Source organism: Armigeres subalbatus, chromosome 2 (assembly GCF_024139115.2).
Source record: "Armigeres subalbatus isolate Guangzhou_Male chromosome 2, GZ_Asu_2, whole genome shotgun sequence".
NCBI lineage: Eukaryota > Metazoa > Arthropoda > Insecta > Diptera > Culicidae > Armigeres > Armigeres subalbatus.
In genome coordinates, this window is record NC_085140.1 from 357,963,800 (window position 1) to 357,988,386 (window position 24,587).

Consider the following 24,587-nt stretch of genomic DNA (forward strand, 5'->3'; position numbering starts at 1 on the left):
CATAAACGAAGAAAAGTGCGAGCAAGAAGAATCAAGAGATCGAGAATCGGTTTGCTCCATTTTGAAATATTTGCACTTGAAAAAAAAAATGCTTTTAATAGAAAAACTCAAATAACTTTTTTGTTATAAGAGATAGATCCATGGTTTTCAACAAAAATATGCCTTTTGAAAAGTATTACAAGTTCTCGGAACTAAGTTTTTGCGAGAAATGAATGTATAACAGGGAAGAAAACCGATTTTTAGGGACCGCCCTAACGTATCTATTGAAAAAGCTCAAAAGCTCATAACTTGTGAACCAAAAGTGATAAAAAAATGGTTTCTTCGGCAAAGTTCCTCAAAATTAATTGCTCTACAACTTTGTGGAACATTGCACAATTATGTACCAAAAAATAAAAATTAATATTATGAGCTTCTGAAATATTGGTGCCACCCTAATGTCACTATATGGTCGGGGTTCAGCCAAAGCACACCAAGCGCCAACGAAAAATTACCGATTTTTCTGCTCAAACTTTCGTTTATCAGATTTAATTGATCGCAAATCGTATTGGATATCCCTCAACCCCATAACTGAGGATATCCTACTGCAAATGTATGCTTAAATTGATATGAAACAATTTCCGTTGTCCTTCAACGAACAAAATATCACAAGTCAGTCGAAAAGCCGCTTGGTGCGGTTTGGCTGAACCCCGACCATATGGAAAAAATCGTCAAAAAATGAATTTTTTTTCCCGAAGACATTATATATCTAAAACTAATAGTTTAGGCGCAAATATTTTTGTGTTGTTAGATTCGACTCTGGGACCATTGTGCAATGGCCAATAAGGTAAAACAAATCAGTACATTCGGCAACACATATTTTGTTATGAAGCATAATTAATGTAGACAAATGGATTTAATAGCAGTAACCAGACTATTCTAATACGTATCAGTACATACCTGATATTCCTCTAACCTATTCCATCTTGAACAGTCTCGCATCCGTGTCACCTCTCTCGAGCCGAGCCGGAAGGAAGTTGCGTGATTTTTGAACGCCAACTTCACGCGATGAATAAATCATCGTTTGATCATCAAAGCGATCCGTCGGCGCAGTCGCCGGTCAAAATCATTGCCAAGGTCATAGCTTTGCGCAGTTTTTCCTACATATACCTACCCACTCCAAGGCAGCAACGCGTACCCAAGTCGTTCTGGGTGGATAATTTATGGTCAATTGTCGACGTCCAGACTACGCTCGAATGCACGTTGTTTGCAGTAGCCGATGCGATCTTAATTCACCAGATTGTCTCTGGCATGTCGCGCTGGGGCATCTCTCCGCTGTTTTGCGCACTGCGGAGATCAATCAGTGGAGACGAGTGATTTACTTGTTCCATACGGTAGGGCTATCTTTCAAGCGGCATCCATTGTGTTGCCATTTGAAAACCTTCTCACCTGGCGAATGACGCACTCGAACGATAAGAGGTCCAGCGACGAATTGCACCATTTGGAACTCATTAGGCGACGCGACGGCGTGGCGTTGAAACTTGCTGCGTGGAAATCAACATTGACCTTGGTAGCACTTTGTTCAAATCCCACGACAATTATAATAGACAGAGCAAATACAATATCAGAAGATTCAGTATCCGGTTCTCCGATTGGCTTAAATGTCAGATTCCGAACAAAATGGTTTGTCGTGCGACTTGAATAAATCAAACCAAGAAGAATAGAACTTTCTGAACAATAGCCGTAGTGGTAAATGGTCTTATGATACATTCGTTATGATATACAATCGAGACCCATACAACACGGTTGACAGCCACCTACCTTGATTCTTCAAAGCCCAATAATGCGATTTACAGCTCGCTACAAGATTCTTTCTTACCAACAGTCGACTGGCTTAGATGGAAGTTGAACGAAAAACTTCAATGGATGGCTGTTATTACCACCCATCATGCTTTAGGAGACTAGGCTGTAATCTGTTTTTAATTAAGTTCTTACTGGAATTGTGTGAACTAATGGAACACTTCAAAAGCTGAATTATTCGATTTAAATGTTAAAATTGCCCGTTATGCTAAGTGGCGTTTTTGATAAGCAATCTTTTGTCTGTACTTCGAGTCAATATAATCTTTAGCTTTTAATATCTCAACAGTTTCCCATATTGGTGAATCTCGCCGTATTGCAAAAACGGAGATTTCTTCGAACTTATTAATAACATTTTTATATACGTTGTTGGGTATGCAATATGCTACTGCCACCCACCTTCTTGTAACATTATTTGCATAAAACAAAACTCTTAAAACTCCCACTCCCTGAAACATTATGTAATTTGTTTATCTTCAGCAAATTAGTCTTATGACTCCGAAACGACATTTTCTAACACTGATTAATCCTAGTACTAAGGTTTAAATGCAATCGCAAAATAAACGATATGGACCGGATGTTGACCTAATGAATCTTCTCCCTACGCCTAAGAATCCATTATCATTCTAAAATGTATCCTCCTTTAGTAAAAGTCCTAATTCCTTAGTACAAACATAAAAGATAATCATCATCCTAGTTTTTGATGGTAATAATTACACCCAAAAAACAAATCTGACAATTATTGTATAAAATCTGGGCATATACAATTCTGTAAGCTTTTTATACAAATATTGTATTAAAATAATACAAATCTGTATTATTTCAATACAATAATTGTATTGAAATAATACAGATTTTGTATATGCTCAATTATTATACAGTTTCTGCAAGGTTCTTATGCAGAACTGTATTAAAATCTGCAATCCGCTTGTTGGGTGATATATAACCTAATAAGTGACCGATGATTTTGTTACATCTCATCAGTGCTGTATCAAATTTAAGTTCCTTCCAAAAATCCACCGATCATCAATCGTTCAATTCAATTGCCGCATCCTATCCCCGTGAAAAGTGCGATTGGTTCCAAAGGCGTAAAAACTGCTCCCAGAACTAAATGGCAGAGATAATTTAAATTCCCTCAGTGCGTCTCCTCCAATCATCCATTCAGATGCTGAGAATGATGAGCTGATGGATGGCTGCTTGATAGCACACCACAACAAAGACCCTAAGCGGTGTGGAGGGTGGGTGCTCGCGTGGAAGATACGAAACTACTTTGTACTTAGGAACTGTTGAATTCGCCATGCAATATGGCGTAGACAACGACAGCGACGACGATGAAGGTGATGATGGTTAGCGAGACATGCGAATCAATTTAGCTAATTTTGGATCCCATAATTTGCGGTCAGTTAGAGTTCGTCGCTTGACGCGGCTGGATATCGTTTGTTTGTTCGTCATCATCTGGAAGAATATTTTTTTACGCAATGAATATGTGTCCGGGATCGGTAATCCTAGTGATGATGTTGATTATGCGGTGCGGGGCCGTAAAGCCTTCATCAAATTTAGATTTCACGGACGTTGAGGATCCCGCAGATGATTCTGGTTTTGTAAACGTGTACCGGAATTATCCGAAAATTCAGGTGACAGTTGATACATCCAAGTTGAAGCGTGTTGCCTCCAAATCGCAGGCAGAAAGCGATGATAGTGAATCGGGGAGTTCTGGAAGTTCAGGCTCGGAGTCGGTGGAAAGACCAACGATAGGAGTTAAAACCGACATTACCATAGAAATTTCGGAAGAATCGGTGAATGAAACAAATACAGTGGATGGTAAAGTGGATTTTGGGAAACGGAAAGGATCCAACGGGAAAAGTGGTAGCAAAAGTGACGATGATGATAATGCAAGTGTGCCAGTTTTTAAAGGAACAAATGGGGTGCCCACGAAGGAGAGAACACCAAAGCCAACAATATTCACCGGTGGCAATGGAAAACGACCGGGCGTCACGCTGAGTGCCAAGCCTACCACATTTGTTCACAATGACGATGATCGGAGGCCGTCTGGTCCACGTGATAGTTGGAATAGGTATCAACCTACAGGATTGTGGACAACCGAGCGACCTTATATCAGGAGAATTGAATATGATTACTATGGTGAGTATTAACCCTTGGGCAAATTTTCCAGAATCGCGATATTGATTTTAGCCTTAAGGAAAAATCAATTAAATACGTGACGCAAACGTCGATAATTTTAAATAACCCCTTCACCCTTATGACCAAATTTCCTCAAATGTCGTATGACAAGTGACGACATTCCACAAAATGTTCTAAATAGTTTTCTATCATGAAACATAAATCAAAGAGCAGATTTTTTAGCAGGAAGTGTATAGTACCTGCCTGTGCCAGAGAGTATATAATTCTCTATGAGATTTTTTCACTAATCGATTTGTTTTGGGATCAGCTGTGTTTATGTAGGGTTACTGCTCCTGGACTTCACCTCATAGTTCCGATTTTCATCCAACAAAAAAAAACAAAGCAATGAAAAAAAAATTCTTATTTTTGTTAATTTTTTTCAGCAGTGAGCACTAGAGATGGGCAAAACGGATCACTTTGATGAACGGATCAGATCTGAGTCATTCATTCTAATGATCCGGATCTTTCAACCGGATCGGATCTTTAGAACAAAACGTAAGGAGAATGCAAAAAAGTGAAACCTTCATCATTCTGACTCACACTTTTGAACCGTACTGAAATGACTTTACCCTTTCTAGTTTACAAGCGTATGGATTACAATAATGAACTTTTTTATTTTATTATTTCCTTACAAATGGTCAAATAATTTGCTGATCTGGTGAACCGGATCTTTTTAAGTATGAACCACGAATCATTCACTCACTTTAGAGATCCGGATCATTTGACTGGTTCCGGATCTGAACGCCCATCTCTAGTGAGCACGCATCTTAACAAAAAAAGCGTCGGAATTGATGCTGTATATCTTTGTTTCGCGATGTGATATTCATATGCCCAGTGAGATTAAAAACTGAACAGTCCTGCTATAAATAAAATGGTAGGAAATTCCGCTGGGAAAGATGAGCAAATGTAAAAATATTACTTCAAGAGTTTAGAAGAAAACCATCAAGGTTGATGTGATGGCACAACTGAAGTGTAAACTAGGATCTAGGTGTGTGAGGAATGGGGGTCCGCGACGTTAGGCATAAGTACGTTAGGCATAAAGACGTTAGGCATAAGTACGTTAGGCATAATGGACATTTGGCATAATTCTGCCTTCTTTATGTCATGGGTTGTTCTTCGGTTAATTTTATGCATAACGTCCTTTATGCCCAACGTACATTATGCTTACCATCCGTTGTGCCTAACGTCCATTATGCCTCATGTACTTATGCCTTATGCCTAACGGGGTATACCCGAGGAATAGATGACAAATCTGTCAAATAAAAAAAGACAATGGTCTAGACTGGTTACTAGATAGACCATCCGCACCCTCCGTCCGTAACAACAACCTGTTGAGGATGATCTTACCGAGCACCTTCCCCGCCGAATCAAGCAAGCATATTGGTCTATATGCCGACGGATCCCCCGGTGGTTTTCCCGCCTTTGGCAATAGGACATTCCTAGGATGGACTTTTCCAGGCATGCATGGTGGCGTGGCATGCACGCGAGAGTACTGCTACCAGCTGCTCGCCGCTTAGACCGAGAGTATTGTGCTCGCGGCGGAGCGCTTCCTTAAACACTTCGTCGACGAAGTACGATGTCTTCCACATACGAGGGCTAGGCCTCGCCCCTTCTTTCGTCCGCTGAATGCTGGTCGTATAGACGATACTGTAGCAAACCGCCAGGTGATCCCTGTGAGTGTAGCCATCATCTACCCTCCAGTTCGAACTACTCGTTTGGCCAGGGCTCCAGAACGTAACGTCGATAATCGACTCGACCCCGTTCCAGCTGTAGGCACTTTTGGTACCGACATTAGCCAAGTCCACATCCAACATGGCCAGTGATTCCAGCAGGATCTGCCCCCGTTGATTCGTGGAACGGCTTCCCCATTCCACCGCCCAAGAGTTGAAGTCCATCGCTATCACCACCGGCCTACACCCCATCAAGTTAGCCGTCAAACAATCCAGCATACGACCGAACTGCTCGATCGACCATCGAGAAGGCGCATAGCAGCTGCAGAAGAAGACCCCGTTGACTTTGGCAATGACCAACTTTTGCACTGGGTATTTCCCCGTTGTCCATATCGTCGCCATTTTAGGCCCATCGGTGACCCAATTACCGTTCCTGGCGGGGACTCGGTAAGGATCTTCTGTGATGGCGATATCCGTCCCCCATCACTGCTGCATCACAGTGGTTCAGGTTTAGGTGCGTTACCTGCACTGTGATTTTGCAGCACGCTTAAACGCCGAACCCCCCATGGGGTGCTTGCTGTTCGCATCTTTGCTGGAACAAATCAAACAATTGGGAGGGTTCGTGCAGCATTGTGCCTTATGTCCCTCCAATTCGCAGCATCGGCAGAGCTTGCTCTTGTCAGGGCCTTGGCAGTCCCATTGCTTGTGCCCCGGTTCCAGTCACTTGAAGCAAACTTCGGGTTTCTCGTATATGCCCACAGGGCACTCCGACCATCCCACCTTGACGCTCCCTAACTTGACTACCTTGGAGGCGTCCTCTGCCGAACCAATGCTATCTGTGTCCCTACCGGTCCTTTCCGTAGCCGAGCGGCTACGGTGGGCGTCTTTACTTCACACTGTCGCCGCAGTGCCGTGACGGGCTCTTCGACTTCGGTGATCTCGTCCAGGTCTTTAACCCTTAGATCCACCTCCGTCACCTTGACCGTATCGCCTAGGACTCCCCCCGCCAACTTCTTGTAGGCGGCGTCCTTTGCGAGACGCCCCGTTTCAGCTCGAGGATCATCTCGCCGTCCGGGTACGTCGGCGCCGAGTTCACCGAGCTTGACGTCACTCTTGATCGCCTTCAAGACGTCCGAGTACTTAGTCTCGTCCGTCTTGATGACTAGGGCATCGCCCCTGGAGCTATTGGCGCCTTCCCTAGACTTCTTGCTACCCTCATTCGCCTGGGCCTTCTTTTCGGCCCATGACGTTTTCGGTTTCCTCTTGTTCTTCCAGGGTCCAGGAGGCGTCATCCCCCTCCATTTCCCTGATCTGGGGCGGCTGAGAGCTCTCAGCCTGCCGTAACCCATTACCAACATCTTTCCTGGGTGGACGGACCTTTCCAGGTTTTTCCTCCCCCGGTTTTGAAGGTACCTGGCCGGGGCTCAGCTTCCCAGCCCCACTACCCTTGTTCGAGGTAGTAACCCTCCGCGTTTTGGAGCGGCCCCCAGGGAGCTCATCCCTTGGAGACTGTCTCCCTCGTTTTTGTGTCTGCTCCGTTGGAGCAGTCACCCTCGGCGTGCCCGCGAATACTTGAGCCTCAGTCTGTGTAGACTTTGGCACCACCGCTGGCACGCCCTCGATCGATTCGACCTTGGGCCTCAGCCTGGGTAGTCCTCGACTCCACGGATTTCACGGGTTTGAACTTGGCCGTCCAGACCGCCTTCTCCAGCTTGGCGTCCAACATCGACTTTCGAAGTTTCAGCAAGCTCCCCTTGAGGTACTTTCTGATATTATGTTTCGATGACGCAAAGTCTATGATGCGTCCAGCTGTTCAGTCGCCACCTTGAAGGCCGAAAGCCCATCGCGTTTGCGATTCATCGCCCTCACTAGCTCATTATTTCACCCCCCCTGGCTATAACCGTAGTCGTTTTTTGTTTTTTTTTTGTTTTTATTACTTTTTGCATACGTTTTGATTGTCGCGCGTCGGTGTCGTATAGTGATAATGAGTTGCGAAATTTGCTCGCTAGATTCGTCCGAGGATTCAGTAATGTGGACTTGTGTTGGATGTCCTCGTAATTTCCATGCCGCCTGCGTGGGAGTAGCTGTCCAGCGTAGTTCGTTACGGAGGAAAGATAAAAGGGTGACGGATACATCTTCATATGTGTTGCCGTGTTGTGCCCCATGCCAAAATCTTGTTACTGGTAGCTTTGAATTCAATGCACTAGTGCAACAACAGGAGCAATTGGCAGACCAAATTAATAAAAACACTGAAGTGATTCATCGCGCAGCTGTAAATGATACAAGCGATGGCATAATTCATGAAGCCATTGATCGACTCGAAGCTCACCTGGGCGAAATAAAAAATTGCTGACATCCAAGAAGATCAACGATTCTATTGGAAATTCTGTAATTAATCAATCGTTGGATATGTCCATGGCACAAGTGACTATAACAAATTCAGTGGAGTCGATGAGAACTGACATTTCCAAAAGAAATGAAAATTTTAAACGAAGAAATGAGGCGAATTAGTAGCCTCACCCTGGATTTATCTTCTACAGTAACCATGTGCTCCAACCCGTGGCTGGGGACTGACATTCTAGATGAATTGAAAACGCTTTCAACCAACATCATGGGATGCCACAACGAGAGCCCACTGCAATCGCTCGAAACGGAATTGGCTGCCGAACCTAAAAACACTAATGGTCTACAGTCCTCGAATCAAATAATCAACCTGATTTGAATCTGCCTCGCCCCATTCCAGAAAAAGACACGTGACGAATTAAATTTCCACGCAAAGTACAAGGAACCGCGCGATTATGACCCACTATGGCGCTGGAAAGGGAGGTGGATATGAAACGGGACTGGTCGGAGTTTGATGCATGCATTCGTCGACAGAAGCAGAAAAACAGACAGATCGCGTGATAAGCAGAAACATAAACGGAATTATTGTAACAATAAGACTGATCAACACCACCATACTACCCACCGTGGCGCAGTGACAAACAAAAACAGCCATACACCTATACTTCCGCGCGATAGAGAGCTGCTCGCGGCGGCTAAGGAACACTTTTCGCGACCGCCACCACCATCAAGCCAACACCCGTACCGCCCAACCATCGCTTTTCGGAGAGGAGAGGTGTTAAATCCATACTTTGCTGCTAACCATTCAAGAACAACCAACGCAATATCTCCATCGCCGAGGCCCTGTGTCTGTCAGTGTTTTGCCAGAATTGACGAACTCCTTAGAGGAAAGCAATGGTACTTCGTGCTCCTGCCAACAGACGGATTTTTAAAGGAATTGACGCAGTCGGCAGATGCATAATGAGACCAACAAGTAGTATTTTTGGTCAACTCAACGCACTCATTGGAGGAAGTCGTAGAAAATTGTAATGGTATTGACGAACTACCAAAAACTTCATCAAACGCACAGGCAACAGAACTACTTGTATACTGTCAGAACTTCAATCGTATGAAAAGTGCTATCAAAATGAACGAAATACATAAACAAATTTTGAGTTCCTCTTTCTCGGTTATTTTAGGAACTGAAACAAGTTGGTCAGAAAGCGTTAAAAGCGAGGAAGTTTTTGGTAGTGATTATAATGTTTTTAGAGATGACCGAGATCTCGTCTTAGCGCAAAGAATGTCTGGCGGAGGTGTTCTCATCGCAATTTCCTCAAAACATAATTCGGAGCTCATTGATTCTACCAAATTTAATGAATTTGAGCATGTGTGGGTAAAACGCATATTGATGGTGAAACTCACATTTTTGCAACAGTGTACTTTCCTCCAGATCAAGCTTGTAAATCCTCATATGAAAAGTTCTTCCATAATGCCGATGAAATTATTTCCCATTTTCCTCCTGAATTCAAAGTTCACATTTACGGCGATTTCAACCAACGTAATGCAGACTTCATTCCAGATTCTGAGAATGAAAGTATTTTGCTGCCAGTTGTCGGTGAAAATGAGACTTTACAATTTATTTTTGAAAAAACTGCATGTTTAGGCTTGAATCAAATCAATCATGTGAAAAATCGACAAAATTGCTATTTGGACTATTCACAAACACTCTCGATGATTTCTGTGTAAATGAGTCTCTATCGCCGTTATGGAAAAATGAAGCATTTCACACAGCAATAGAATACTCTGTATTTGTGCATCGGAACCATGATCCTTATGGCTATGATTTCGAAAATATTCTCGATTATAAAAATGCAAATTTTGACAACATTAAACATTGAACAGAGCTAATTGGCAACAAATTTTACAAAATCAAACTGACATTGAATGTGCTGTTACAGACTTTTATGCAATTTTATTAGACATTGTTAGGGATAAAGTACCACTAGTGAGGAAACGTCGCAATTATAGCTAAAAAAACCCAATATGGTTCAAAAAACAAATCAAAAATTTATAAACAATACACGAGTAAAGAAAATTCAGAAAACTATTTTAATATTTGCGATCAACTTGGTTTAGTAATGTCTTCTGCTCTTTCGGAGTATAATGCTAAAACCGAGAATGAAATCAAATCATGTCTAAAAACTTGCAAAAACTAAGTTAAAATCCAGCAATTTTCCATCGAAAATGACTTTAGATGAAAAATTAGGAGATAATGCTGATGAAATTTGTACTCTTTTGCAACCTTTTTCAAGAGACATATACCGAATTTTCCGAAAGTGATCGTGATTATGAATATTTTTCACATTTTCCTGACTATTTAAGCAGTGTTGGTGTAAACCAAATTAATGCAACGGAGATTTTGGCAGCTCTACAGAATTTAGATGTCTCAAAAGGATCCGGACCAGATGGAATTCCACCTATGTTTTTGAAAAAGTTGGCAAGCGAATTTACGACACCTTTATTTTGGTTATTCAAGTTATCTTTAGAAACCAGTAGCTTTCAAAAGAATGGAAGAAGTCTTTTCTAATACCAATTTTAAATCAGGGAAAAATCTGATATTAGAAATTATCGTGGAGTAGCCATTATTTCATGTATTCCTAAACTTTTGAATCAATCATCAATAGAAGGATGTTCAACCAAATAAAACATATAATAACAGATGCACAACACGGGTTCTTTAAAGGACGTTCGACTACAACCAATCTTTTAGAATTTGTAAATTACTCATTGAATGCTATGGACAAAGGTAGTCATGTTGAGGCGCTTTACACAGACTTTAGCAAAGCATTTGATAGACTCGATATTCCTATGATGATTTTCAAGCTTGAGAAATTGGGAATTGAGATGAGACTCCTTAAATGGATTAAATCGTATTTAACTGACCGCCAACAAATAGTACGATTTGAAGGGAAACAGTCGCTTCCAGTCAATGTAACATCTGGAGTTCCCCAAGGCTCGCATATAGGACCTCTTCTATTCATATTGTTTGTAAACGATATATCACTCATTCTTAAGCATCTTAAAATCCTTATTTATGCGGACGATATGAAACTATTTATGGAAATCAAAAATACTGTTGACAATGACATCTACTTGAACGAAATACGCATATTTGATAACTGGTGTAACAAAAGCTTACTACAACTTAATGTCAAGAAATGTAATTTGATCACTTTCAGTAGAAAACGGAGCACACCATCGATAACTGTAACTCTAGGAAATCAACCAGTACAAAAATGTGAAAGGGTTAGAGATTTGGGTGTAATCTTAGATGCTAAGCTAACCTTTACTGACCACTACAACACTATTATCCATAGAGCAACAAATATGCTCAGTTTTATTAAAAGATTTAGTTATAACTTTCAAGATCCTTATACAATTAAAACTTTGTACGTTGCGTATGTCAGATCAATTATAGAATATTGTAGCATTGTATGGTCTCCGTATATGAAATCACATGATGATCGAATAGAATCAATTCAAAAGCAATTCCTTTTATATGCCTTACGCAAATTAGGGTGGACAACATTCCCACTTCCGTCGTACGAGGCGCGATGTATGCTTATAGATATCCAATCATTAAAAAGCGTCGTGAATTTGCCATTATCTCATTTGTGAATGATATTGTTTCGCACCGCATTGATTCCACCAAACTATTGTCTTGTTTAAATTTTTACACTCCTACTCGGCAATTGAGAAATCGAAACTTGTTTGCCACCTGTCATCATCGAACAAATTATGCAAAATTTAGTCCAATGAATCAAATGATGTCTGTTTACAATCAGTATTGTGAAGCAATTGATTTAGCCATGCCTCGTATGAGCCTAAGAAAATATTTTAGGAACATTAGTTACAATAGAACATAGTTATAAGTTTTTAATGTAGTCTACATTATGTTTGACGAAATAAATAAATAAATAAATAAATAAATAAATAAATAGGCATCCCCTCGGCACGGGTCGCTTAACGCATTGGGATTAGGGGAAAGGGACGATGGTCCATTTAGTCGCACCCACTCACTCTAGCTGATGTCAGAAGGACAACAGTGCCCAGGCTGCACTACCAGCTAAGTACAAAACCCTTAGCTGGTGGTCGATTGTGAGGACCAGAGCTGTGTAGGTCGCTCCTTCCCAGATGTCAGCTCACCATTTCGCAGCCCCCGTGTGTATGTGTGTGTGATTTTTTATTGTTTTTCTTTGCTTTATTTACGTGATTTTTAATTTAACAAAAGTTCATCATGGAATTTTGTGTATGTGGGTGCATAAAAGCTAAAAAAACAATAGACAACTTTTCGTATAGCAATCCTTAACCGATTTTCTCGCAACAAGTTTCATTCGACAAGGGAAAAAGCCTTGTTGATCACTATTGAATTTGATAAGGATCGGTCTTTGCGTTTAAAAGTTATGAAGAAAAGGGCACATCGAACCATATAAGCCCCATATAAGGTTGGTGTCTTGACTAAATACGAGAAAGGCACTACCAACGCTAGGTGGATCAATCTTAAATTTCAAATCAGTGACATTTTTTTGCTAATAAATATTTATATACATAATTTATATAAATGATTTTTTCGCTCTTAAAATCTCAGGCGAGAACTTCCAGAAATAAGTATTTCAATGAAATATTATTTAGTGACAACTGGTAATCGATATTTTATGTGCCACGAAAATGTTATGAGCTTGAGCTTGATTGACTATTCGTAGTTGCTACTCCATTATGACCAGATCAGCTGTTCTTGCACAGGGAACCAACAAATGTTTTTGCTTGGGACTAGCACACATCTTCAATGTACAAGTACTGGTGATCTCATTTGTTAGGTCATACTGGCGCCTGCCTCGTCAGAATGCAAGTCAATGTAGGAAAGGGGGAGGAAATTATGATGCAATCACTCCCCCACTGCAAGCCGAATATACCTCTGCACTTGCCACGAGTTCATGCGGAATTTGTTGGAATTGTTGGGTTAGGCAGAGGTCCGTCGTGGTTAACGAGCTGCCAATGTGATAGATAGGAGAAAGCAACTGATGATTTCTAATTGGATGTTTGGAAACGCGCTTTATAGTTCATTTCCAATTCTAGCAGTTTACTGTTAGAATATTCAAGTTGAAGGTATAGGAATTGAGATGGAAACGGTATGGAAGTCCATTTCCAGTTCTAGCGATTGCTAGAACATGAGAAATATAGCGAAAGATACAAAGCAGGAGAATGGAACGGACCTGGGATTGAATCCACGACCTCCTGCGTATGAGGCAGAAGCAGTAGCCATATGAATACCAAGCCCGCTAAGGTGTACCACGAAAATGTTATGTCATGCAAATATGGATTACAAACATTATTTCGTTCGCTATATCATAACAATCATTCGACAAATTCTGTTTAAACCAAGGAATGTTTTTAATCGACTTGAATTTAAGTCGAAGAAAATACTGTCGTGATTTATACTTTCTGGCTGAAAATGAAAAAAAATATTTCTTTATAATTAATTATATAATAACACATGTAACCTTTACTCCTAAAGAACACCTTCATAGGAACATGAAGTTTTGAACTTCTACATTCGATAAAAAAATAATTTTCTAATCTAGCACAAATTGTTTGGCCACAAGCTTGACAGCTTATATGAGACTTGACCAAAACCAACATATAACTCACTCGCTGGTATTATATTGGAAGTCAAAACACGGTTCTCTAGTACTCTTGCGGATCTAATTAAATGACAACTGTATAAAACCAAAATAAAACCTTAAGCTTTTGAGCATGCTATTATAAAACCTCTATAAAACTAGCATAAGTCTTCGAGCCATTGAAATTGTTATTTGAGATATGGAGCACTTTGGCTTCAAAAAATATGGGTTCTTTGAGAAAAATTACCCTAAAAAAAGTAAAAAAAAAATCGATAGAAACAAAATGTTTGACAGGAAAGCTCAATTGCATATTATCGATTCAGGTTCGTAACAATTCTCTTCATACAATTTGAATTATTATACTCTTTAGGTATGCAGTCTACTATTGTATCTGAATAATTGTAAAAAAAATAAAAACTGATTTTTGACACGCTGTTCTTAAAAGTGTCGAAATCAGACATGAAAATGTTTCGAACTATGTGTACGATCCCACGCATGTGATATTTCCACACATGGCTCTATTTTTACGCGGAGAGATCTCATCAACATCTCGGTTCACCTCTATTTTTGCGAATCGCGTAAAAATGGACTCCAGTGTACCTTTGGCTATAGTTTTAGCGTGACAAATCACCGTCGCGATACTTGCTTACGGTCGATCACGCGCCTCCACGTCATGCCTGTTACCTCAAATGTAAAATTGATTATTCTATCCATGTTTGCCCTTTGTACGGTGCAAGAAGGGTAACATATTCTACAATAATGAACAACTCGCTACCAATAAAACGACTAATACTATTCCGAATACGCAAACTCTAATTTAAGCTTTTCGGCTGACACATACCTAGCTGTTATACTTTCCGATTGCTGACCCAAATAATGCAATGCCCTTTCTCACTTTCACTCGCAGGTAATCCTATCTATGTTAAAACCTACGTGCCCTACCATCGAACGCAGCAGGGCCACCAGCAAGATTCCAACGGCAACTGGAAACCATGCTACTGCAGCCCCGTCTACCCACAATCGTGGGATCGTGCCCCGTCGAATCCGGTTCTTCCTACGCCCACCCACCGACGGAAGGTTGACGATAAAGTTGACATCCCATACAAGCAGCATCGAGATTAGTAAGGGTCAAATCCGAAAAACGAACCTTTGTGTACAAACATATATCACATAATAAATGTCGTGTATTTGTAATTGATATCTTTTCAATGCATCCTCTCAGTTAGAACAATTCCAGTATATGTCTCCAGTTCACAAAAGGTTGCCCTATTCAAATAAATCAACTTTTCGTATTTTATGACGCTTATGGCATAGGCGTAGAAAACAAACATTGTAGCAGTCTGATTCAAAAATATTGGAATGAATCTCCTCGCTATTGGCCAACTACGCTTAAGTCCTAAAATTATTTATCTAAAAATCTAAATAAAATATAAATCAACCAAATGATTTTCCCCAACTACACCTATGAAAGCGGTTTCACAGTCGCGATGGAATTGCTGGTCGCTCGGAGCACAGCACGATCCGGCATCCCGTGCCTAGCTGAGTAGTCCACGTTGATAACGATCGGAAGCTAGCATGGATGAGTGACAACTGTTTACTAAACTGCGGTAGTGGCGAGTTCGACTGGAAATCAAACAGTGCGGTTCAAACCTCTGTACGATTGGGAAGAATCGCGTAGTTGCACTTTATTAGGAGTTTGTTTTGCGTTAGTTGTTCCAGTTTGGCGGATTATCATCACCCATTAGCAATGAAGTTCGTGATCGGTGTAATGTTGGTGTCGATTTTGTTGTCGACGATTGATTCAGGTGAAATTCCATGGTGTTTTTTTTTTGACGAACTAAAAGAATTCAAACAGTGCTCTGTAAATTTTGCAGTACCGCAAATGGATTTCAACGAGAATAATCGCGTTGCAGACCAGATGAGTTCAGGTGATACGGACATGGTTGGATGCAATCATCCTCCGATGGTTGTTCTGGACAAGGATGGCCAGAAGGTGGAGCTTTCGGAGCATCCTCAACAGAAGCTGTCCGCAGATGGGGAAGACTCATAGTTTGCTTTATTACACATCGATTACCTAAGCCCAAATCCTCCCAAGAATGTTAAAGTTTTTGTTGATGTTATATGTTACCATTGCTGGTTTTTCCTGTTCGGGGGGCGTTGTAGCATAAACGAGATCCTCCGGAGAAAGAAAACTGCTTCTGGCATACTGAAAGACGGTTGAAGTATTAATTACCTGCTTAATAAATATTATTTCTTAAATCACTTACTATTTCAACATTTGGTATTTCATCTTCATCCGACATGTTTTCTGTGTACTTATAAGGATCACCATGGTACACATGGGGTGGGGGAGTCAGTGCATCTTCCGTAGTAGTATACAATGGTGGTATCCAAAGGAGATTGGAAACCTTTTCATTAACACCATTTAGAAACTCTCTTTTCCTTTCATAGACTCTTTCACCTAATTGTTGGACCTTACTGTAAAATAGAGGCTAATATAATATCTTCTACATGTCAATTATGTGATACAGAACATACTCAAATATAGTGGGTCTGGTAGCTGCAGGCTCTTCGTTTTGTTTCCCGCCGAATAACCATCCAGTGAACGGCGCTAGAAACAGGTTCACAAACAGGTGTGGACATCACTCATATTCGAAAGAAACTTACCAGCTGTCACTGCGTTGACGATGCAGAAAACTATTCCTACAAAAGCGAACAAACCCATTGTGTGATGATTAATTATTCGATCTATCCCTGAACTAGTCGATCCTCATCTAATGAGTAGCGCAATCAATCCATAACTGAGTGCAGTCAACGTGTGACCTACATCTTTCCCGACAACATCGGGAGAGATAATATTGGCGGTGAATGAACACATGTGGGGCTCAAGGTTTGTGGCAAAAATGGCAGCCTTATCAAAACTCGTTCATCCTTTTATAGATGTTTACAAGCATTTATTTTATATGAAACGTAAGAAAAAACTGAATCGTATCTAGTAAAAATCCTGTGTAGTTTTTTCAAAGGCTTCCGTATTTTAGTAGGTTGCGGGGTTTTCTTGCCTTATGAAAATCAAGGTTTTGTTTTTGTTTCTTCTTCAAATTTTTCCTCTTCAAGACTTTTTCAATTATATCGGGTGTTTGGGAGGATAGAATAATAATTTCATAGGCAATGCATTTAATTGATCATTGTATGGAAGAATTGTATTTATGTAGGGACATGTGAAGGATCTCAGGAACAGGCTTTGGGGGGATTTTTTAGTTTTGTAATTATGTATACTGTATCTGTCTGAATGGAGTCGCTCAACAGTTCCATTTATTTCGCTTCTATACCGGTTGCAGTAATGTGATGGGTAGTAATGTGACTATTATAATAATTTATCAGATCTCCTGTCATAAATGATTTCTCACCATCCTCAACTAACCCTTCTGGTGGTTTATTATATTTAGAAACCAGTTATATGCTGGTACTATGTCAACAGCTACACGAGATTTGATGAACATGATTTCAGCAAATTCAGATAAGCCTCATGGATTCTCAAGTAACACCGAAAACATCTTCATTAGCGGGACCTAAGAATTTAATTGAATTAATTGAATTAAGGTCGGGAATAGGAAATACAAAAAAATGGTATGTTCGAAGAAAGCTATGAAAAGGTTTTTCCTAAACATACAGCAGCTTGACCATTGAAGATGTTTTTTTTTTTTTTGTGTCTTTATTAAGGAGACTTTCAGCCCGAGGCTGGCTCGTCTCCGATTGAAGATGTTTTGTACTACAATCTTACAACTTGCTGATAAAATGTTGGTTTTTAACTGTCTAAGACGAGTTTAGAACTTTCCCTTTAATTCCACTACGTTTTGTCTTACACAGTTTAAGACATTCCAATAAAAGAGCTTGAATAATTTTTAATGTTGGTTTTTGGCATATGATTGGTTTTTCAATTTGTTTTACATTCTCACAACATAAATTTATGATATTACAAACATGGTCATAACACTTTCATTTTTTGACATTTGTTTAGTTGGAAAATACATCATAATTTTGGGAATATATACAGCTAAAACACGCATTTTGAACGTAATTTCAACATCTTTTAGGAACGAATGTTTTTAATCGACTTGTTAATCGAGAACTTGCCATATTGATATTTGGTAGATTCGAGAATAAAAAAACAACTCGCCACCCAGCAAACGCGGATTTTCAGGTCCCATTCGTTTGCGTGTTCACCAACTGTTCGAACAGTTACAAATTGCAGTGAACTAAATAATATCATCGAAATATAAATCAAAGGGATCACTTTCCAAGGGGCGTGTTGCACTATTCACAATGGTAGATTAGTTAATCGATCTCCAATAATTCAAATATTAAGGTCACTCCTGACGGAATCCAAGTTTAAAAGTGCTCGCGTTTTCGGGGGCACACCACTCGATACGGAAGCAACGCACAACTATCATTTTTATTATTTCACGCATGCTGCGACGCAGCAAAGCTAAATCAACAAAAATGACAGTTGTGCGCCACCTCTGAATCGAGTGATGTGCCCCCGAAAACTCGAACACTTTGGAACTTGGATTCCGTCAGGAGTGACCTTAAGTTCCGTACACACGGATTTTGATTCAGGAGGAAATGATTTAAGGTCACTCCTCACGGAATCCAAGTTTCAAAGTGCTCGCGTGCGCGATACGGAGGCGGCGCAAAATTGTAATTTTTGTTGATTTAGCTTTGCTGCGTGAAATAATAAAAACGACAGTTGTGCGTTGCTTCCGTATCGAGTGGTGTGCCCCCAAAAACGTGAGCACTTTGAAGCTTGGATTCCGCGAGGAGTGACCTTAATTCATTATTTTATCATGTTTTTCGTAGTTTATCTTTTATCTATATATATAAAATCAATCTATGTATGTATGTTCGCTAACTACTTCTGAACCACTTGGCCGAATTCAACTAAATTTGGTACACACGTTCTCTATCCTCAGGGAAGTTGACAAAGGGGTGGAGGGTCATTTAGAAAAGGGGAGGGTTTTGTTTAGAAAACGAAAAGTTATGTGTAACTTGCATCTCCTAGAACCGATTTCAACCAAATTTTGTACACATATTCAATATAAGGAGACAATCATATGAGAGTGTAATCTTCGAAAGGGGAGGGGTCTGGAGGAGGGGTATTGTTCAGAAAACGGGTAATTCAGAGTAAATTCTGAACCCCTGCACCGATTTCAACCAAATTTGATACACACATTCTCTACCCTAAAGAAAAGATAACAAAAGCAGGTGGGGTGGTCATTGTTAAAAAAGGGAGGGTATGGGGAAGGGGTTGTCTTTATAAAACGAGCAATTCAGTGTAACTCCCAACCCCAGTACCCATATCAACCAAATTTTGTACACATATTCACTAAGAGTAGTCGATCATATGGAAGTGTAATTTGGGAAAGAGGGAGGGTCTGGGGGAGGGGTATTGTTCAGAAAACAAGCAATTCAGTGTATCGTTTGAACCCCTGGACCGATTTCATCCAAATTTGGTACACATTCTCTATCCTAAGGAGAAAATAACAAAGGATGATCATTGGGAAAAGGGAGGTAAGGGGAAGGGTTGTATTTAGAAAAGAGCAATTCAGTGTAACACCTAACTCCCAGGACCGATTTCAACCAAATTTGGTGTACATTTTCTATCCCAAGGAGAAGATAACAAAGGAGGTGGGAGGGTCATTGGGGAAAAAGGGAAGTTATGGGGGAAGGGATTGTCTTTGAAAAATGAGCAATTCAGTGTAACTCCCAGGATAAATTACAACCAGATTTGGTACACTTATTCTCTATTTTTGGAAGATGTTTATTGAAAAGGTAGAAGGGCCAAACAAATATATAAAAATAGATTGATACAAAGGAACAATTCTATGAGCGGTAGATCTACCTCTTAGGGGCCTCCTTAGCCGTGCGGTAAGACGCGCGGCTACAAAGCAAGACCATGCTGAGGGTGGCTGGGTTCGATTCCCGGTGCCGGTCTAGGCAATTTTCGGATTGGAAATTATCTCGACCTCCCTGGGCATAAAAGTATCATCGTGCTAGCCTCATGATATACGAATGCAAAAATGGTAACCTGGCTTAGAAACCTCGCAGTTAATAACTGTGGAAGTGCTTAATGAACACTAAGCTGCGAGGCGGCTCTGTCCCAGTGTGGGGATGTAATGCCAATAAGAAGAAGAAGAAGAAGTAGATCTACCTCTGTGGGTTTTGTGCTACAGCATTGGACATTTTAATTGAATAATTTACTTTTCAGTCCCTAGCAAAGCCGGATACATATAGCTATTAGCTATCTATATATCTCGGATACTTATTCAACGTATGTGACGTATGTGATTTTGTAAACAAAAATTTAAACGTTGATTTCTGCAATCTGATAGCACTCCACGCAAACCATCGCCACATACAGGTAGGGGTGGTTTCGGCTACATGTTCGTTGTGTTGGTTTGCGTAGGAGTGCCATCATATTTGACAAATCGACGTATGCATCTTTGTTTACAAAATCACATACGTCCTTTTGAATAAGTACCGAGATATAGAAAACTCAATGTTTGTATGTTTGTGTGTATGCTCCAGCCTAACTTCTGAACCCATTATTGTATTGTTTAGTTATCGATCAATTTAACCATTTATCGAAATTATGGTTTGCCCAGTGACAAGCAATGATTAATGTGTTTCCTTCTGGATGGTGAATGTGATCCCTTCTTTAAAAATAGACGTTTGCCCGGAATAAGGCATCGGTGGATGTTTTTCCTTCTTTAGAAATAAACGTTTGCCCGGAATATGGCGATTATGGGTTTGCTCCCTTCTTCAAAATCAGCCAATGTTTTCAAATGAAATCTGCCTTCTTCTGATCAAATGATGAAGTATCGATAAGAAAACGCAATTATCCTGTTGACCAATTGGTTTATTCATTTTCCGATTGTGAAAAAAACTGCGAATCCTGGCAATTCCGAGCAAGGCCGGGTACATAAAGCTAGTAATGCATAAAAATGAAACATTTCAAAAACTTACATGCCTTTGTGCACCTGCAATGAATGTTTTATGTGCATTTGATTCGTATTTTCTAGAGACTTTCCCATTTACTGCAGTGCTTGAGTGTACGTATGTCGATGCCACACGGTATTGCTTTGTAACATCATGACGTTTGCGGTGTAAACACGACCTGTTTTGACTAAATATAGAACCATTCCGTTGATCCTTCGGATTGAAGCTGATGTGACCGGATTGAATCCAAGTGGTCCTTGAAAACCAAAACTATTATAACCAACATTTTTTTTATAAAATCATGAAGTTTGAGGTGTCACACGTCATATTTTGATCCAATTTTAAAACTGGTCATATTGCAGCAGCCCCGGATTATGAAGGATGTAGCTGGATTGAGCCCAAGTTGCTAAGGAACCCTAAAAATATCATTCTCATCATTACTTTGTAAAATCATGAGGTTTGAAGTGTCACACGACATATTTTGACTGAAATTTGCAAATGGCTATTCCAGCGGTCCCCCAAATTGTGGTCGGATTGGATCCAAAAGGCCCGGATCATAAAATTATTATGCATAAAACTTGTTTATGAAAGCATGAAGTTTGAGGTGTCACACGACTTATTTTGATTCAATTTTAAAACTTGTCATAGATTGAACCCGAGTGGTTCTTGAGACGGAAAGATATTATTTTCAGCATTGCTTTCTAAATCATGAAGTTAGAGGTGTAGCACAATAGGAAAACAAAATATTAGCGATGTGTCGAGAAAATAAGGTCTTTCAATATAGGAGTCATCTTCCCTCTGGTCCTTTTCGGTCACCTCAAGGATTTTTCGACAGTTTTTCTTCTGATGCATCATTGCAATGATTGTTCAGCGTTCTGAAATACAAATAAGTATGAATAAGAAAACCTAGGACATTAATAATTCTCGATAATAAATTTCTCCTGAACCATTTTTGATTCTTCGCATTCGATTTTGTTTTTGTTGATTGGGAGAAAAATCTACAAAAATGTTACCATGGCCAGAGTCTACTATATTATATCGGGACCGCTTTGCGATTTGGGCGAAACTTATTTTGTAAACAAACATTGGAATGCGAATTCCTGCTCTAGGAGGCATTTCCAGAGAAAGCCACGGTATGTATTCGACAGAGTAGGCTTTCCTCTATCAGATAGGGGAACTAGTTTTGGGGAAAATCGCTTGCATTCTGCTGAATCCATGAAACAATGTTTGTTTACAAAATAAGTTACGCCCAAATCGCAGAGCGGTCCCGATATAGAGTTACGAAAAAAGTTGAGCCAAATCTACCTATTGAACTGTCAAACTGTCAATCCAGTTTTCCGCGAGCGGTAATGGCCGCCAGCTTGCCTGCGGGTTAGTCTCTAATTTGACATTTGTGGAGGTCAACTGCACCCACGTCCCACCGTTCGAGCATTTTGATCAATGTGGTATACAAAAAGGCTTGAATTCACATAATCAGCACCTTCTTATATGCCACATTGGTCAGACAGCTCGGAGCGGTGTGTGCAGTTGACCTCCACAAATGTCAAATCAGAGACTAACCCGCAGGCAAGCTGGTGGCCATTACCGCTCGAGGAAAACTGGATAGATTTGCGTACCAATAAGTAATGACATTTCTGGGGATTGTCCATAGCTTTCGTAACTGGAACCACCAAAAAGTGTCCAGTTTCATATTGCGAGAAGATAGAAAAAATTGAACTGGGGTCCGACGGTCGACTGTTTTGTGGTACTTTCAAGGCATGTTGTCATATATTTATGTAATTTTGAAACATTTTAGATTTCTTGAATATTCTTGATATCAAGAAATATCAACACTTTTTGTACAGTGCATGCAATTTGAAGTTTCCAAAACTCAGCCTGCTTCTTTTAATTCTTTGCTCGGCAAAATTAGAAGTATTGAGGATATAATCGAAACCAGCATGAATCGAAAATTGAGATCAATACGGATGGAATCGAAGTTGTTACGAATGAATCGGTAAAACAATGTTGGTTTTACAGCAGTTTTAATTTTTTAAAGCCCTTAAAAACAGTCGTCAGGGATGGAAAGTTAATAAAAATTTTATAAATTTTAATAAAAATGTTAATAAAGTATTAATTAATAATAAATAATAAAATAATATTAAATTAATAAAATGTTAATAAAAATGGCTTAGGGGAAGAGGTCCCAAAACTCCAGAAAACCACGGTATAGATTAAATTCGATTACTAATTATTGGAACGATTAATTAAGATGCGGTTTTCACTGAGTGAAAGCTGTTGAGTATTCCTTTTAGCTATGTAGGTTTTCTTTTAACATGCGCTTAATGGGGAAGCGTCATTAACAGTATAATGAAAAAATAAATTTCCTCATACTAATTTGCATGCAAACTTGAAACGGCTTGTGTTAAATCAGTTTTAATTCAAATGATCTCAAATTTTCAGAGGACACTCAGAACATGGTAAAGAATCAGATGAGCACTGTGGAGCAAAATCGATTTTTTGAACCACCCTATTATGTAGCGCCTAACCTACAGTGTCAAAATAGGAATGTAGGAAAAACTGAAATTTTACACATTGTGATGAAACACCTAACATTTTGGCGAGGCAAAACGCCCTATTGGAACTATCCTACAATGCACTCGCGTCTCCACGCACTGTCCATACCAGAATGCTGATATGCCGACGCATGGTACGTTGTTTCCTAAGAGCTGCCTGCTAAAAGGCGTTTTGCCTCATGAGTTTTCCGGCAACAAAATATCATCACTTTTTGTAAATGTAAATATTATCATTCTAATTTTAATATGGCATCAGCTAGCTTTATTGTTTAACTGTTGCGTGTGGTAGAAACACCCATGAAAATCGTTATAGCTAAGGAATAAAAGCAGTCTATGCTTAGCTAGGGCATATTGCCCCTCCTTCCCCTACGATACTCAAGATATCTTCTTCTTCTATCTTCTTTTCTTTTTTCTTCTATAATAAAAATGAAATGGTCTGTGTTCGTAGCCGCATAACTCTAAAACGGATGGATGGATTTTCTTTATTCCTTCAGCAGATAAGTTCGTTATAGTTTCCGACGGGTTTAAACGATATTTCCTAATGCGAAAATCACAAGCAGGGCTGATCTAAAATCCTTAATCATTGTTGGCTCTGGGAACCTTTGAAAAACTTCAATCTTTTAACAATTCGGTTTGATAGCCTCTAAAGGAATAATGTACCCTAAGAATTCTATCTCAAAGTGCAGAAATTCTGATTAATCGAGTTAAATTTTTTAACTTAGATATCTTCGTATTTTATCTTAATCTGATGAAAGCCAAAAGTCAAATCGAAAGTAGAAATATATTTCTGGAAATTCAGTTTTACGATTACATAGCCAATCTCTGGCATAGGATATCGATCCGAAACTGTTTTTTTTCATTGATTTTCCAGTAATCAATGACCATTCTGATTTTTTCTCTCTGGATACATCAGATTTCTTAGGAACAGTTGTTGGAAGAACTCAAACTGATGTTAATTTTGAATTAGGTTTGTGAAACACTCATTCATTTTCATTTGTTTAGTCTACATCTAAACAGATAACACTGAATCAACAATTTGACGCCACAATACACGGTTTAAGGGCGCATCTCTCCATCCTCGAATACGCCCCACGCTCACCAAGTCGTTTTGCACCTGGTCTGCCAATCTCGCTCGCTGCGCTCCACGCCGTCTCGTACCTGCCGGATCGGAAGCGAACACCATCTTTTCAGGGTTGCTGTCTGGCATTCCTTGCAACATGTCCTGCCCATCGTACCCTTCCGTCTTTAGCTACCTTGTGGATACTGGGTTCGCCGTAGAGCTGGGCGAGCTTGTGGTTCATTCTTCGCCGCCACACACCGTCTTCTTGCACACCGCCAAAGATGGTCCTAAG

At 40.0% G+C, this 24,587-nt stretch overlaps 2 protein-coding genes across 2 annotated transcripts; one reads left to right on the top strand and one right to left on the bottom strand.

Moving 5' to 3' along the window:
- Positions 1-3,175: 3,175 nt before the first annotated feature.
- On the top strand, positions 3,176-14,885 carry LOC134217125 (uncharacterized). The gene is made up of 2 exons (XM_062695905.1): positions 3,176-3,975; positions 14,595-14,885. Exons 1-2 carry the CDS (start codon positions 3,312-3,314, stop codon positions 14,807-14,809), a joined length of 879 nt encoding a protein of 292 aa, XP_062551889.1. The 5' UTR covers positions 3,176-3,311; the 3' UTR covers positions 14,810-14,885.
- An 839-nt stretch (positions 14,886-15,724) lies between these two features.
- On the bottom strand, positions 15,725-16,593 carry LOC134217126 (uncharacterized). Its single transcript, XM_062695906.1, has 4 exons — positions 16,355-16,593; positions 16,226-16,298; positions 15,955-16,165; positions 15,725-15,893 (listed from the first exon to the last, which is right to left on the bottom strand). Exons 1-4 carry the CDS (start codon positions 16,410-16,412, stop codon positions 15,762-15,764), a joined length of 474 nt encoding a protein of 157 aa, XP_062551890.1. The 5' UTR covers positions 16,413-16,593; the 3' UTR covers positions 15,725-15,761.
- Positions 16,594-24,587: the final 7,994 nt, after the last annotated feature.